The sequence below is a fragment of the Argiope bruennichi genome, chromosome 5, assembly GCF_947563725.1.
Source record: "Argiope bruennichi chromosome 5, qqArgBrue1.1, whole genome shotgun sequence".
NCBI classification, from domain to species: domain Eukaryota; kingdom Metazoa; phylum Arthropoda; class Arachnida; order Araneae; family Araneidae; genus Argiope; species Argiope bruennichi.
Window position 1 is genome coordinate 42121988 of NC_079155.1, and position 18823 is coordinate 42140810.

Below are 18823 nucleotides of genomic sequence, written 5' to 3' on the forward strand. Positions count from 1 at the left end.
ACTAAACGTCTGATCTTTTAAATTAATTAGTGTTTAAGAGAACTGTACACAAGATAGACTTTTGAATTAATTCAGAATTTCAGTATACAAAAATTAATTAATTCGTTTTTACTTATAAATTAGTTTGGAGTTTCATGAAGGAAATATAAAGATACTATTTCCAGACAGTACATCTCTAGAATTTGGAACAAATCAGTCTGTTAATGTAGTATGTCATTTAGCCAATGAAGAAGCTATTGGTGTTAGGGATTATAATACTCAGGCAATTATTTCATCTTCTTATAGAAGTGAGTTGTCTATTTTATGCCATAAATTTTTGATAAAATGAGAATTTCAATCCATAGAGCTATTAAAAAATTAAAATTATTTTGGTGAGAATTTAACAATCCACAATATTTTCTTAGAATAGTTTCAAATTGGATTTTTCTGTGGAACGTTTTTATCACAAGTGCATGATAAAAAGTCCCAATCATTATAGTAACAATTTAACAATTCAAATGATCTCTTTGGAAGGATTTCATACTGGATCTCTTAGTACAATATCTTATGTGCTATATGCATTAAGATTAAAAAATTCCAATTATTATGATGAAAATTTGATAGTCCAAAAGATATCTTGGAAAAAATTTCCAACTGGATCCTTGACTTGAACATCTTTTTATTGTATAACGCAAGATTAAAAAAAGTAAAATACTTATGGTGAAAAATTAACAATCCAAAATATACTTTAAAAGAATTTCACGGATCTTTCAGTCGAGCATCCAGCATTATGTGTATACGGCGTAAAATTTAAAAAAGTCAAATCATTATGATGAAAATTTAACAATCCAGAAAATTTCTTCAAAAGAATTCCGCATTGGATCCTTGAGTCGAACGTCTTGTATCTCGAATGTATGATGTATGGGTATATCTGCCATTCGAACATCGAACTTTTCTCATGGTGGACAGAGCGAATGATGGTTCGAATTTCGAACTACTTTGAGTACTGGAGGCAGGCTTTCCTCGTTTCCTCAGGTGGAACGCTCCGTAGATGACAGGGTTGAGCACAGCTGTCGAGCTGCCGAAGAAGAAAATGACGTCATGTAGGGTTTGTCCAAGTTGCTCATCAGGTTCTAAGAATACTGAGATGATCATGCTGATGTAGTAGGGAGTCCAGCAGATGATGAAGGTACTGACGATGACGACAGTGATCCAAAGTGATTTGATCTTGGCTTTTCTCAGCATTTTGCACCTGGCATCGTCCAGAGGGCCAAGAGGTCCACCAAAAATTCGTGTCCTGCCTGAAAAATGAATTAGTATTGTAATTATGTATGGAGCTTTTTTTTAACTTCATAGCACAAGATACTATAAAATATTGTTACATATCTGCACGATATTTTACAGCATTCAGAATATCGAATCCTGTCGTTGTGCAATATCCGGTGCTAATAGAGTAAATTTCATTAAGATACATTACAATTCAACGAAGTCAGTTAAATTTTCCTTAATTATATTAAAGACAAAATAAAAGTTTAATATAGGACCATACAAATTTAAGAAAAATATGTACTCTGTTTGAGGCACTGATTTTCTTTAAAACCTCATTTTTATATTCAACATGGAATGAAAGATACATTTGTTTATTTTTTAAAGTTATCAAATCTCTTCGGCAGAATGCTTCATTCCAAATTTTTTGAAATCACATATCATATTCAAAAATAAATCAACAAGTCGAATTTCTTTCCCAAGCTAAAATATCACGAAGAAAGCACAAGACCGAGTTATAATTTTTACAACAGCCGTTACACTTATTTCAAATTTTAAGATTGTGTAAGTGACATAAATTGGCGACAAAATTTGATGTATCCTTGAATGTTCAATTCAAGCAAAAGTCATTGTAATTAAAAAAAAAATTTATTTCATTTTATATGATGCAGTTTACTAGAAAACAAAGGAGCAGTAAAAAAATCATCAGGAATATTCAATTATCAATTTCTAAAAGATCCAATGCCATTTGCAACGCTGTCTTGATGTTTGTGTTTACAAATGCAGCTATATGTTCTTGAACATATGAAAGAAACTTCTGTTCAAGTAAAACTTATTGTTAAGAATCTGTGATGCAACGCGCCTGCCACAATAATATCATCAGTGGCGAAATAGATTTACAGTGATTCTTAAAAGATGCTGAATTGGTGCCAGGTTAACTAACCTTGATTTTGGCGATAAACTTGGCGATCATTTTATGACAATATTAATGATTCTACCAGATTTAACTTTCTACCTAAATTTCAAACCGATATCTGGAGTTTTTTCCGGAAAATTCCATGAATCGGTGGTAGCATATAGAAAGAGAAACTCTTACACGAAGAGTTAATTCTCTATTCGGAGTGCTTATGGAATTAGTAATTAGTGGGGCCGAATATTGTTGATTGCGGCCTTATTTAATTAACGATTTCTTTTCTGCTTCTTTGCTGCTATTCTTTAGAAGTGTCGTTTTTTGGGTACATCTCGAATGATTTTTTCTTACTTGCGTTTCTTGTTTCTCATAAAATAAAACATTGTTTACCATTATTCAACAAGTTGGACTTTATTTTATTGTGCAAAAAACTGCACGTACAGCAAGGTAATGATATGAAGTCAGCGTTTAGTTTATTACGAAAATTCATTGAAAAGCAATTAATATTAACGAGGAAACAATACGGACATAAATATTTGCATTATCCGAACACTGTATTGTAATGGTCATCTTAGTATATTATGATTCAAAACAATATTATAAAATATAGCTGTAATGCTTCAGATTGGTCCATAATTCAATAATCAGAATGTCAATGGCATTTGATCATGCAAATATTTTAACGATATTACTGGATTGCATATTATAACGCTTGGATGCAGAAGCAGCTCTAGGTTGTATTATCTTTGATATTATGCTATATTTAATAAACATACAAATTCATAAAGCTAAACTGTATTTCATTCCTGGATGTTATCGCTTTCCCGAATTAAAATACCAAGAAAAAAAGCTGCAAAAAGATTTAATTCGGGGACTAATTTTACAAATGTTTGGTAGAATTAATGAATCAGAAAATTAGAGTTATTTTCAATATTCTATGTCTAATATTGTCATTTTATATTTCATACCATTTCAACAATTAAAACATGTGTAAATGCTATTTTCTGAGACAAATAAAAAATGATGCCCGTTTAAAGCAAAGGGAATGTGCTATTCATTTAAAGAATATAAAGGTAAGTAACTGTTATTTCCATGTTTTAAAAACATTTTTGATATCAAACATTATATCGGTATGTAATAAGTAATTGAATTTGATTAAAATCTACTTTAGTACGCTTTTTCATATCGTCAAAAGTATCAAAAATCGAATATCAAAAAAGTACGATAACTGAAAAAGGAAAAAAAATTCCTCTGAAGCAATAATCGAATTATTGCTAGCTGAATCATTCCATTTTATTGAAATCACATTAAAATAGGTTTCAAACTGAATTTTAAATAAAATTTAAGTTGTATATTTGTAGTTAATCACAGTAATTAGTATAAACATTTGCCTTCTTATGTATGAAATATTTATAACATATTAGTTCTAAATATTAAAAAGTAATGTTTTATTACTATGCTATTATTTATGTTCTTTTTACTTAAAGTGATTAAATGTTTACAAGTCACCTTCGGCTGCCAGCTGCTAGCTATTATCTATATAGAGGAAATAAATGGCAAAACCAAAGACCCATAACGATCCATCACCTTATTGATTTTGACAATTTTTATTTCATATAAAATTAATGCCATCAATGGCAATATGAAGAACAAAGGATTTTTCATATCAAATGAATGATAACTCCCTCTAACCGTCGTCTGTTTCCAAAGAGATATTTCAAAACTTTATTTCTTTGTGGGAACAAAACCCTAACAAAATATGTCTGTCACAACAACTATCGAATAATATATCTAATGTACCTATTTAGTCAATTGTTACATATGTAGGGAGTCATGAGATTGCATTTGAAGAAAATTTTATTGAAAATGATTCAATGGTTTTGGCTGTCGAACTCCGTCGGAAGATTTAGAGATTAGTGTTTAGAGAATGCATTGCGCATTTTTGTTTTCTTCGAAGCAGCTTAAATATGCAAGTATATTAAAAATATTCTTGCACAATGTTGCTAGAGCATTATAATTGGTTAGCGTTACTTCAAAATGTCGGAATTTGCGAAATTGAACCGGTTACTAAGGCTCGGTGGTTCTGCCAAAATTTTGTTTTGCAATATCCCTTGAATTGGAAAGGATGTGAGCACATGGCCATTAAGGATATTTCTATGAGTCTTAACCATCAAGACGAAACAGAAATTATCGAAATTCAACCGGTAATTAGAGCAGGGCGATTGATTCTTTGGTTATTCTTTTTTATAGATATTATATCAGATATTTGGTAACGATATTACTGCCAAAACTCTATCATTAGACTTTGTTTTATTATGTGCTGTTTTGCTGAAATGCAAACAGCGCGTTTTTTTTTATCATTATCAGCCAATAAAATACCATTTGTGGGAAGTTCTTTCTTTTTTAGTCTAAAGAAGAGCTGTTGAAAGTCATCGAGTATTGTTGGAAACTTACGGTGAACATTGATTTCAAAAGTTTTAGAATTGGTGATTTCAGCATAGTTGACAAAGAAGTTCTGATGAATCGAATTTGAAGCATTACTTGAGCAAGATTCATGGCAAATGCAAGATAAACTTGGTGAATAGTTGAATGCAGATAGCACATAAATTTTTAAGCGTTTAAATACACTCGGTGTGATTCAAAAGCAAGAAAATGGGTATCATAAGAAGCTAAGAAATGTTGAATGTCGATTTTCACGAATTAACAACTGCTACAACATTAAAAAAACAAAGTTTTTCGAGTCCTATATTCACTTGTGATGAAAAATAGATATGCAACAATAATATTAAAAGTAAAAAAACCGCGGGCATGCTACGTACGCATCAGCATACGTAGGCAAGACCGAATATCTATATCTCATGCCATGTATTTATTGGAACAAGCTTGGTGTTGTATTCTATGAGTTGCTTCTACCGGATGAAATATCACTGGCATACATAACCGATCGTTTAAGCCGCATATCAAAAGAAAAACGATCGCACTTCGAGCAAAGGCATGTAATTTTTCAGCATGATGCTGCACTCGACCACATATTGCTCTTGTAGTCAAAAGTATTTAGAAATGCTGGAATTGTATGTTTTAAACCCTGCCCTCTCCACCAGATATTGCTCCATCAGATTACTTCTTATTCTGATCCACGGAATACAGCCTGGCACCACGGGTAAATCTTCCGAAGATACGAGAATTTGGATCGATAGATGGTTAATATCAAACGATCCTTGTTATTTGAACTAGGAATCGATATACTGCCAGAAATAAGGAAGACAGTAGTGGCTAGCAACAGACAATATATTGAAAAATAATAATATACACAATTTTCACACTAAAACCTCGAATTTGAAACAAGTACCCCTCAGAATTTATTCACATCCCAGATATAGTTAAAGGACAATTCATGAGAACATAAAGAACGTAACTGTCTAATATTTCAGTTTAATGAATTTGTAAAAGAGATGTATACATTTCTTTTTGTTTGAGAAATCAAAGTTTTCTCCATTTATTCCAAGAATCTTATCTTTTTATTAGAGTTTCCTACTATATAAAAGCTTAAATAATTGTCTATACGTTTAAAGTTTTATTTTTTACATTATTGTAACTTTGTTCTGTTCATGAAAAGAGTAAAAGAAATATTTAAAGAATTCGAATTTACTGATATTTTCATTTTCAACAGGGGAACAAAAACGTACTAAATACATTTTTACTATCTGCGTAGAAGGTTTAAGTGAATTTTCTAAAATTTTTCTTAAATTAGAACTGTAAACTTAACCAATTGACATTTTTCCAGTCTTATTAGGTACTTACATTTTTGGAGCATGTTATTGCTTTGATTTACATAAGAAGGATCCTTCGGCTTATTATCGTAGACACCATGTATTTTTGCACCGCATTTATATGTCTATAGTTCTCAATAAGGTTAAACAATAGCGTGGATGGAATAGCGGAGATACACGAATTTGAGAAAAGAGCATATAAGGTATATCTTCTGATCGTGCTTTTAGTATGCATAATTCAAAATTTAATATGTCGATGTGTCACAGTGAATAGTGTCTTACAATCGGGCCTATTACTGGTGATTTTACTAGTTTTCTTCCAAAATAAAAATAAACATTCATTAGTTTCCCTTATAATCCTGTAACAAGGTAACTTTCTCGATATATCGGAGCTAATTCATACCCTTATTTCATGTACTATATAGATATTTTATGATTACTTAATCAACAGAAGATACCTCATTTCCATTCTATTCAATATTTAGAAACAGACGATTGATATGATATCTAATAATAAATTGATTGCTGCAATCGGCCCTAATATTGTTAGTTTTCCAACAAGATAAGCACAAATGTTGATCAATTTCCTTAACAGTCAGTAACACAGTAATTTATTTCTTCATCTCGAAATGAATCAAACTTCTACAACAAATGATATCTATATGTTCCACGATCACATTGACCAACAGATGATATCTATATGTTCCACGATCACATTGACCAAAAGATGATATCTATATGTTCCATGATCACATTGACCAACAGATGATATCTATATGTTCCACGATCACATTGACCAACAGATGATATCTCACTTTCATTACCTTCATTACATAGAAACAGTCGATTGATATGGGCTCTAACAATGAACTGCTCGCTGCAACTGATCCTATCACAATTAGTTTTGGTTTAAGATAAGCACAACAGTTGATCATTTCCTATAGGAGCCAGCAACTAGGTAATTTACTCCTATGTATCGAATTGAATCAATCTTCTATAACATATGATATCTACGTGTTCTGTGGTTTCATTGACGAAGAGAGAATATCTCGCTTCCATTCCATTCATTATTTAGAAAAACACTTCGATGTGGATTTTAAAAATAAATTGTTCATTGCAATTGTTCGCTGCTAAAGGGCTGTGATCGTTTTCTTCCAAGATAAACAGATAGGCCGAGATATTTTCTTTGATACCAGCTACAAGGTAACTTATCTCTACATATCAAAGTCAGATTTCTACTGCATCTTGCTATCTTGACATCCAGTTTTCTTATTATATGTCAACAGAAAATTCTTAAACCTCTTTATCTTATACCTATAGACTTGACTGGATATGTCAATCTCAGTCAAATTAAGAACCACAGCCTCTACGATTTAATTTTAATTTATAGGTTGTAAATTAATAAGTAAAAACCCGAACAAGCTTGGACAATTGAGTCGATCGCATCTAGAATTTATATGCTGAAATATATTTCTAAAGAACACTCAGATACTTAATTTCAGGTAAATTTTTATATCGAAACGTATAGATATTGCTCAAATAAAAACCAGCTGGAGTGGTTTACAAAAAACTGTCTCGCATATTCTTGCACAGAATTGGCGCACAAATATTACAAAATATAAATTTTTGGCGTGAATTCAGCATTTATACTGTCTATCGTATGATGCTTGGCAAGTTTCTTGGCGATTAATTTCTGGTATGTGGTATCCGGAAATCTAATATGTGTTTAACACTTTTTTCCTCAGAAATTGGGTGAAAGTTTTAATTTGCACTCATAAATCTCATACTATTTATTATCTCATACTATCAATCTCATAGCCATTATATTTTTGAATCATCGCATTTACATACTTCTGAAAATGCAAACTGAGTGACGGTCAAATTCTCATTGGAATTAGCTCAAAATTTGATAAGAACCTACACTATACATGTTAAATCTAATTTTATCCATGTATCACTCTTCACTTTGTAGTTATCTTATATTGGAACAGCCGGACAGACAGATTTCCCTCTGAAATAATTTTACTCACAATTTGACAGAAATCTATAAATTTGGTGCAAAGCCCGTATACCAAATCTCATCCGTCTAGCTCAAAGCGATTTTGAATTATTTTTGTCATAGACAAGCGGACATTTTCCAAAAATGTGTTTTCCGGACTCAAAGAGGTCTGAAACGTGGAGATTCGTCAAAATCTCGAGTTCTAATTTTTTGACGATTACAATACTTTATACTACGTTTACAAGAAAGTAAAAATTACAAATCCAATTTGAAATTTTTTATAAGCTCTTGATAATATGGACACAATTCTAAGCATAAATTTCAGTTATTTTCTTCGTCTAATATTCGTTAGATATGCTGACCTTCCAGACAGTACATTCCGTAGAATATTAGCTTTTCATTTCCGATAATAAGGTTTGATTCTTGGCTTGTTTTTTCTGTTCATTTCAAATTTTTCCTCTTCAAAAATATTTCAAATTAACATTTTATATATAGTTTTTAATTAATATATTTTTAATTTTTGTAATGCACTACAGAATTCGTGTTTCTAACTCTTGAATTATAATTTGATTTTTAAATGAAAAATAATTATAAACCGGGGTGTGTTAAAATTATTTAAATTAATTCATCAATTTATCGATAGTTTCAATTAATATATTATTCACTTTTGCATGCAGAAATTAATGTTTTCCTCTTAATACTCGAATTATAATTAAATTCCTAAATGAAAAATAATTATAAATATAAATGTGCTTCTAAAAAAATCTTAAAAATATTTAAATTAATTTAACATTTTGTAGATAGTTTCAATTAATCTAATTTTTTCAATCTAAAATAAATGTTCATTCAACTAATACTTTAATTATAACCTAATATTTAAGCAGTAAATAATAATAAATATAAATACTACTTAAATGGTGATAAATATTAATTATAATTACTGACACCATAAAAATTTTTACTCAATATTTTGAGATATTTATTCTACATTCATTAGTTTTCAATGCCATATAAGAACCAAAATGATATTTATCGTAGAATCGTTGGAACAAAACACATTTAAATATCTTGCACAATTGATAATTAAAGATTGTTCACAACAGAAGCATTAAATAGATCTATTGGAAAACAATTTTCACTTATATTCAAAAATATTTGTTTTTCGTCAGAAAAATGGGCAGTTCACCGAGCGTACCATGTCACGTTTTAAAAATATCGAAACATATATCTATGCGTTCAATAAATTAACACTTGCTTTCTATTTCTTTTCGATTATAATAAAAAATACGTTAGCTTACATCTATACTTATAATAAAGCTCAATGTGTGTGTGTGTGTGTGTGTGTGTGTTGGCGCTCTACAGGCCAGACCGTTTGACATACAGCTACCAAATTTAGTACATGTATACCTTGGAGGTCGGGAATGTGCACCTGGGGTTTCTTTTTTCGAATTTTTAATTAGAATTTTAATTATTAATTAAAAACTAACTTTCCCGCCAAAAAATCTTCCATTTTCCCCACCGCCAACGTTTCCGCCAAAAAAATCTTCCATTATCCCCAGCGCCAAACGAGAAAGGCTTCAGTTTTTTTTTCTCCCAACAGTAATGAGGCTAGGGTTAAAATTTTTCGGCGGATTATTTCAATCGGTTCTGTTTATTTTCTTAATGTTTGATGCATTTAAAATTAAACATTGTTAATGAATCAATCTTTCAGATTCATTCTGAAGTATTTTTGCATTAAAATAAAACAGAATAAAGGAAATTAAAAATTTCTAATCCACATAGCGTTACCCCAACTGGCGTAGAAAAAATCACGTATTTGCGTTACGTAACCGGTGAAGAAAATTCACGCATGCGCATTCTGTTCTGATTGTTGCCATGATAACGTTATCAATGGATGATTTAAATTATTTTTGGGTTAGTTGCATGCTTTTGTAAGTAAATTGTATTTATGTTAGTTATATATTTTTTGTATATGCTTATAGTTTTAAGTACATCGTTTTTTAAGTAGTTTTTTTAAAACCTGTTTTCAACCGTTTATTTTAAACGATTCGTTTTATTTTCTTAGTGTTTGATGCATTTAAATTTAAACATTGTTAATGAATCGATCTGCTCATAATGAATCTAAGAAAATTTTGTTGACCAACTCTTGAGATATTACATAAATTTAAAAAGATATTCTTTAGTGCCCATAAAGTTTAAACGCTGAGGGACTCTATTTTCAGTAATCAGATTATAAAAAAATGCTTTGTTTCAGTAAAAAATATTATTATATTAATTGAAGATAAATTCTTTCCACTTTAATTTAAAGCATAAATTCTACGGGTGCTAACAGAAAATGAGAGAGATACATATTACGTTATGACTGAAGGTCTTTATAATATTATGAATGAATTATATGATAATCAAAATTTGAAGTTTTAAAATATTTTGATGAAGAAGCTATTAAAGTAGAAATTGCATAAAATATTTAATTATTAAAATTTTAACGAACATTAAGATTGGCGAACCGGCTGGTCGCCAAAGGCGGCTAGTATTTAATAAATTATGAGTTGTTCTCTTTAATTTGAAATATAAATACGGTTCGTTGAATTAGAACAAAAGCTTTGACTTTAAATAAAATTGATACTAACTTTTCGATATTTTATAATTATAACAATTATTTAAATTAACTATAACATTTGCAGTTATAAGTATATATATTTTAACGTTTAAAAATTTAATTATACTTATAATTTAAATATCATACCAATGAACATAATTTTACTTAAAAAATAATAAAATATTAAATTTAAAATTAGTGATGTATTAAATTAAAATAAGTAATATCAAAATTATTAATATATTTCATTGAAATGGTTTAAATTGTTAATTCAATCTAAATAATTTATATATGTATTTAAAAACCACATATAAATTTATAGTTTTTCTTTTAAAAATTAAATCATTATTCATGAATTATGAACATTTATATATGCATAAAAAATGAAAGCCCTATTAATTAAAACTATCTGTAAAATTTAATTTGAAATATTTATTGAAAAAAAACGCGAGCATTGGACCGAAACCTGGCTTTGTGGATGAAAAGTCAAGGCTCTACCGATCGCACAGTTTGCATGACCAGCAAAGAATGCGAATTACAAATATATAAGCAATACTCAAAATTTGAGTATTGGTCAATTAGTATCATTGGCCAATTGGTTGGCTATTGTGCTTTAAAATTTTAATAAATGAATGTCCTAACGGTATACTACCATTACACTAAATCCCTTTCCGAAATCAATTTTCCAAATCGTGCCCTCTCCTTGTTAAACAGATAATTATCTTTAAGATGAGATTTTATGATGAATCCATTTTTACCAATAATCATTAGCCAAAATTTGTCACATACTTTATATAATTAGGAAATATGCTTTACATAACTTATCTTTTCATAACATGTTTCATGTCTGAAATGATTCGATAAATAATAGAAATTTCTATTCCATGTCAAAGAAGAGCTTAAAATAGAATAATAAAATGTTTATTTACTACAACTAATTAATACTACAAATCTGAAATGATTCAAAAATAAATCTATTTTTACACATATGAGATGTTCCATTAACGTAAAATTGTGGGAGAAATGTTTAGATTGATTAAAAACAAACTGGAATCATAAGTAGACCGTTTTTCTTTTGGCCTTCAATTGAACATACAAGCGACAAATGTAGACAAAAGAATTGAATTTATTATCAAATTTTATGTTTATGCTTATTGTATGCTCAATTGTTACGTTATCATAGTTACTTTTCGACATAATTGCCCTAAAGTTTTAGATATTTACCAATTGATGGACACGGGATACCCTTTTTGAAAACATTGATAACAATGAGGTGAAATGAATCTTAATATTGATATAAAACTCCTCATTAATATGGGAATTCATAAAACTCTCTTTCATAAAAGGAATAAGGAGCAGGAATATATTAACCGCCAAAGTTGCGATTTTGATATAGTGATCGGTCAGTTCGTTGTTTGGGATTCCAGCATTCCCATTTCTTACGAACTATTTCTTTAACTGTTTGAACAAAATCTTCTATTGCAACAGAATTCCGTTCTTGTTCCACTTCATCAAGAGCACGGCTTATAAGGGGAGGGCGTGGGTTGGAAAATTGAGTTCGAGATGAGAATTAGCATAATGGTAGTACGGTTTGAAGATGTTCATTCACTAAATAAAGCGCAATAGGCAACCGATTAAAGCGCAATAGGCAGCCGATTTTGTAAACCTGGTCCTCAAACTTTCAATATTGTTTATATACTAATAATGTGTCATCGTCGCCCATCGTCCAAACAGCTGTCGGTAACGCAATAGCTTACCATTTAGAAGACCTGAATTCGGTCACTGGCAAGTGTATTTTATTTTTTCTTTGTTATTTGTTTTCTTTCAAAATTATTTTAGTTCTTTCAGGTTTTCTCTGAAGAATAAACATGTCATGACAGATATACCATTCTCTTTCAAGGAAGTATTTTTCCTCGATAACCGGGTTGTGATTTTTCAGAGATGATGAATGACATGCTTGAAATGGAAGGGGGTACTTTCTTGTCAGCATATTTTCAATCAACAGTTGGACTTGTTTAATGAATTCTGATTAAACGTTTTCTAGCAATATTCAATGTCACAGTCCGCCTAGACTAAGGTTTTGCTAAGTGTTATCGATAATATCACAGCAAACATGGACAGGCGTTACCTGTATTTTTTAGAGATCTGTCTTCAAATAAAAACACGAATACATCAAATTTTAGGGAATTACGAATAGTTTGAAAAATGATAGATTTATCTTCAAACGACACTGGACGCATAAAGACGCTTTCTGCACAATCCCATGGAATTGTCTGCATTAGGTCTTTTAGGTGATAGCTAAAAACTAATCAAGGCAGGATAGATCAATTAATCTCTTCCAACATTGCCTGGAGTATATTTTTTTAGAGTTGACCAATGACATGCCTGGAATGGACAGGGATTTCATCTAGTCTACCCATTTCACAGCATATAGACAGATGGATTTGTTCAGTGATTTCTGATAAAATTTTTTCCGACAATATTCAGTACAGCAGTCCGTCTAGACATACTTATTTTGTAGGTTCTTGATGATATTGCGGCAAATATTTATTGAAAACTCTCGAGTAACATAGAATTTTTCTAATGCCATTGAGAGCTTGGATATGCTGTTTACGATCAAGCATATAAAACGATTTTGATCCAATTTCAAAAATTTTCTCTTCAAAACTCTCTTAGTGTGTTTCATACCTTTAATTTAACAGTTTTTTTTATTTGACCTTTTTCATGTAATGAATCTCTAATGTATTTTGTGATGGTAGAAAGGAAAGTGTTTTATTTCTCTGTTTTTCAGCGTTTTCAAGATTTCTATTCAAGGGACAATAAGAGTACAGCGAAATATATTTATTCTGTTTCTTGAATGACTTAGTTTTAAAAAAATAGCATTATCTTAGTATAAGATATAAATATAAGCAATTTCCATTGATACCATCAGATGTTTTTATAAATTAAAATTTTTTTATATATCTGTTAAGATGAAGTTTCATTAGTGATTTTTTTCACTCAGTTATGAATGTAATAGAAACCTAAATTATTTTCACAGTAGTGTCTGCATGAGAAAAATACAATATCTTGATATTTTAGCGCTTAATTCTCAGTTAATTGATTAATTTGAATGAAAATTTGAATGCGTGTGAGAAATGCTATAAGGTGATAAATATGGGGAAAGAAGGATCACAAAATTCGGTTATAGTTGTAACAGTTAATTATAAAATATATAAAGGAAAAAAATAAATTGAATAATAAAAAAAAGTCTTGAAAAACATGATTTTATTTGTTAAAAAAAGTAAAAGATTTTCAATTTAATTTCAATAAAAAGTAAGGATATCAAAAAAAGATCACTCAAAATTTGCATTGAAATAGTTATATAAGCAAACTATTACAAGGTCAAAAGAACGTTTTAAGAATCAAATTTCTAAACTTCAATTAAAATTTAAATAAAATTCTTATTGTTTTATACTATTTCTATCATTCCAGTGTTTTTATTATTTGCTATAAACAAATAATATTTATAATTTTCCAAGGCTTTCTATTGCTCTAATAAAATTAAGTTTTCTAAAAAAAATTTAATCTATTATTTGCATAATATAAGTATCTCATGACCAATACAAAATGAAAAAGGGATAAAAAAAATTGCAATTGTTTTTTGAGAAGCAGAAAAATAATAAACGACAGGTTTTAAACAAAGGAATGCCTGCAATCATTCAGTTTCATGACCAATAATAATAAAAAAATACTTACATTGTATGAATAATATAAATAAAATCACATCTTCATGACTTAAATTCATGACTTACGGAAAGATACTGATCTGTGTACACTTACCGGAATCTGAAAGAAAAGGAGGAAAAATCATGGCGGGTACAAAAAGAGAATAATTATACAAGAAAAATGTCCTAGAATTTTTATTTCGCTTACAGTTAAATTATTTACATCAATTTAGTTTTAAATTTATTAAATATACTCATAGAGGATAATACAGAGATATTTAGAAAGAAGGGACAGAAAGAAGGGAACGACTAAAGACAGATATACATACGATATGTCCTTGGATAGAGAACGTATTACATTCAACATGAGTACCATTTATCACATGACACACATGTCAAATCACAAGTCTACTTCTTACAATATCTGAAGTAATTGAATGGAGTGTATTGAACTCACTACAATGAATACACTCAATTCAACCTTGCTGATCTCAGAGGTTTGGTTTGGTTATATTAACGTCCCGTTTCAAGCAACACTAGGGTTATTTTGGGACGGACTTCGTCATTTTGAACCGCGGTCAGATGACGAGGACGACACCTGAGCTGGCATCCCCCTCTCCACACCACACCACGCCAGCGGGAGAACGTTTGGTCATGACGGATTTAACGTGCAACAAACCCCCTTACACGACGGTTCTTCGGTGGAAGCGGGTCACGAACCTGAAACCCTCCGGTTCCGAAGCCGATACCTTACCACCAGGCCACCGCGGCCCCTGCTGATCTTAGAGAGTAGCAGGCGTAAGTTTTAAACAAGTCATATCATTCGTTGCGCAATTACTAGATATCTGCCTTTTCAACTTGTTGATTACCTATGGTTATGTTCCAAAGCAATTTTAATATGCTCAGACTTTTTCATTTGCCTTGCAATGACAAACAATATATTTTGCTTTGAAAATTCAGCAATTTTCAAAGAATATCTTCTCTTACCCGTAAATGCGTTCAACTAGGCCCGACTTTGTGGAACTTACAAATAAATGCACTCTGAAATGCAACAATGGAGTTACTCTTTTAATACTTTGGCACAAGAAGCGACTTTTGTTGAGGCATCGTCAATTTCTTGCAAACAGTTAGCTGCATCAATTTTAAAGATTATTTGAATACAAACAAAAAAAAATCGTTCTGAACTTTTCTCAAATCAAAATGCTATAGTTTTTGTTCTCATACCATAAAGAACTGCACTGATTTATCAAATAAGTATTAATTAAATAGATAATTTTACATGGATTTCCAAACTTTCAGTGGCAGGCGAGAGTTTTTCTCATTGGACTATGGTAATTATTATTATTTTTTAATTATCTGAATTGTCATGAACCGCAAAAAAGCTGACTTGATCAATTTAATTTTAGAAACATACTAGAGATTATATATTTTTCCAACCCCAGAAGGATCAAAAACATAAAGAGCAAACTAAATTTAGTACCAAACGTTATGTTCACACCATGGCTACCTTTCAACATAATCATTTGAAAGATTCAGCAACTTTATATTAATAGACCAAGTTTCCGATTCTTTCTTCGAAGAAATGGATGTTGCCACGAGTGTTGTGAAATTGGTCTTCAGGTTTCGTTGAAGCACTTCATTTATTTGGAAGCTTTGAATTTCAGAGAAGAGATGAAAATAACTCAGTTCTATGCAGGTTTCTGATCCATTCTTCGAAGAAATTGCTATTGCTGCTGCTCATTAGTGCTGTGAAATGGGTTTGAACTCTCCTTTTAAGCACCTCATGAGTATAGAAGTCTTGGCCTTCTGTCAGTTCTTCAATTCATAGAAGATATGAAATTAAATCGACGTTAAGCAAACTCGAGAAAAACAGAACAAAGATGCAAGATTGTCACAAAAATCTTGTTCAACGTATTGAATAAGCAGTTCGAAAGGAACGGAAGATGGTGGAATTTCAAGCATTTTTAAGGTGGCATACCAGAATGCCAAAATTGAGACTTTGGATGTGGAATATTTATATGTTGCAGTTTTATATGTTTTACTTAAATAAAAATTCAATGAACTCCAGATTAATGAAGAGATTCAAGGAAAAGTTAATGCCTATTTCACAGTAGAGGGGCGCAAAAATTCTTTGACGAAGGGATCGATAATTTAGTCCACAAATATGAGAAATGCCCAAATATACACGGCAATTATGTCGAAGAGAAACCATGTTAGGGCATAATTTTGATCTTTTTTACAGTAATCAGAGATTGGATCAAAATGTTACTCGTAGTAACATAACATGGCGATTATGTTAAAGGGAAACCATGTTAGAGCATAATTTTGATCTTTTTTTTTATAGTAATCAGAGATTGGATCAAAATGTTACTCATAGTAACATATTAATATGGCCATTATGTTAAAGGGAAACCATGTTAGAGCATAATTTTGGTAACGAACTAATTTTTTTATACTAGAATTAGTAGAATAAATATAAGAAGATAGAATTCCTTGTATTTACATATGATTAGAACAAAAAGGGCATAGCACCACACAACAGTAATATTAAGTTACATGTAAGTATATGGCACGTACAATTTCGCTTAACACGATAAATTCACTCAACGAAAATTCATTTAATTATAGAATTTATAATCATATAAGACAATTTATAAATTTATTTTAAAAGATTATAATTGCATTCGGTATTTTTCAAATAAAAATACAATACAATAAAGGATATTAAATTAAATATATTTCAAATTCATCAAATATATTTTTCTTTTGATTTTCATATGTTTTTGAGAAAGGGATTTTTCTTAAATTCAAAAATATAAATTGTAAAGGATATTTTAATTTTTTTTTTTACTACATAGAAATGAATAATTTACACAAATACATTTAGAAAGTGCTTGAAGAAAAAAAGGGATCTTTGTTGAGAACTGCGCAAACATTATGAAAGAAAAACTAGAGGAGAACAAATATTATGAAAAGCGTCTCTAATTGGTGAGTATAAAATTGTTTGTGAAGCATGATAAAATGTTTTTGTATCAAAACATCTTTTAATATGAATATCTGTTTATTTTGCGGAAGGAGAAGCAATGCGACTCATCTAATTTCTATGTACCATTAAGAGGGGAAAAAAAAAAGAAACAGTGCCAAAATACAATATGAAAATTGAGAATTCATGCTTCAAAAATATCAATTTTAAATAAAAATGTTTTTACATTTGCTATTATTTACTGTTTTATCGATTATCAATGTTACTTGTAAACTTATACCATTTATTAAAAATGCTTCTAATGAAAATTAGCATCTAAATAGTAATATTCTTGGCATCGCTAAGCAAAATTCCTATCGAAGCGTGTAACAACATAAAAAATCGTTTTTTTTTTAAATCGGCAACAATAAGATGCAGATTTTTCAAGAGCAGAAATTAAATAATTACGTAGTCTTTACGTAGTAGCTGTTACGTAGTCTTACTGTAGTAGCTGTTGTAGTAGCTTTCCCACTGCTGAAAGGAGTAAAGTGAATATGATGTTGTATTTTTAATTTCTTTTCATTCTATCCTAATATCCATCTCGGGAAAGCAATTTATTGACAAGCAGACGCAGCGCGGCACAAAATCAGAAGTAAGAAAGAAGGCAAAAAGAACAATACAAATGATCACTAGTTTTATATAACATGGGATTTCCGATCACTCGCCAATTCAATACACGTGGTGACCTTTGACACTTTTTCAAGGGCACCGAAGGGATCACTTTCATTTGACACGTGGTACTGATGGCGCATTATTTTAACAGAGGAATTAATTAAACCGAAAGTGGAATTGGATCACGAAATAAGATAATATTTTTAGAATGAAGTTACTATGGGCTAAATTAAGATAAAATCTTGGTTTAAAAAATTAAATTAAAATTAGAATATATATATATATATATATATATATATATATATATATATATATATATATATATATATATATATATATATATATATATATATATATATATATATATATATATATATATATATATATATATAAGATGGTTGAAAATCCTTTAAAAACAGTTGTAATGCCTAAAATCTATTAAATTCTTATTTGATGCCTCCATTATTATTATTATAGATAGAAATCAGGGAATATACTAAGTGAGTTGAAACAGTATACATTGTTTAAATCTTATGTGAAATTATTCATGGATTACGGAGACATGCGTAGATCAAAAAGATTAATTGAGAGCGTGTTAATGGCTTTTATACTTTCGAAAGGGGAAATCTTCTGAAAAACAGCTTAGCCAAAAACTCCAAAGAGGTGATACGAAAATTCTTTTTCAGGCAGTGAAAGCTACTAGAATTAGATTTTGAGAATCGTGAAGAAAATTAATGGCTCACGGGAATTTTTAATTAAATTAGCGGAGCTTGTACGTTGAGGAGCAAATTTATTGAGGAGCAAATGAACTAATTTAAAGGCTCTAGTAAGTTGATTTAAGCATATATCTTTTCAAAATTTTTTATAGAGTTACTTGATACAAGAGCTTATAAAAATGTTAAACATTGCATTAGAATACATCGAATGGATCTTTAAACTTGATTTTAGAATATTTCATT

At 30.0% G+C, this 18823-nt stretch overlaps 1 protein-coding gene across 1 annotated transcript in view; it reads right to left on the reverse strand.

Annotated features, from left to right (window-relative positions):
- Window positions 1-760: 760 nt before the first annotated feature.
- The window catches only part of LOC129968252 (gonadotropin-releasing hormone receptor-like), a 192909-nt gene continuing 174846 nt past the window's right edge, over window positions 761-18823 (reverse strand). The window contains exon 3 of the mRNA XM_056082106.1: window positions 761-1280. Within this exon, the coding sequence (XP_055938081.1) occupies window positions 841-1280 (440 nt within the window). The 3' untranslated portion in view covers window positions 761-840. The remainder of the gene's footprint in view (window positions 1281-18823) is intronic.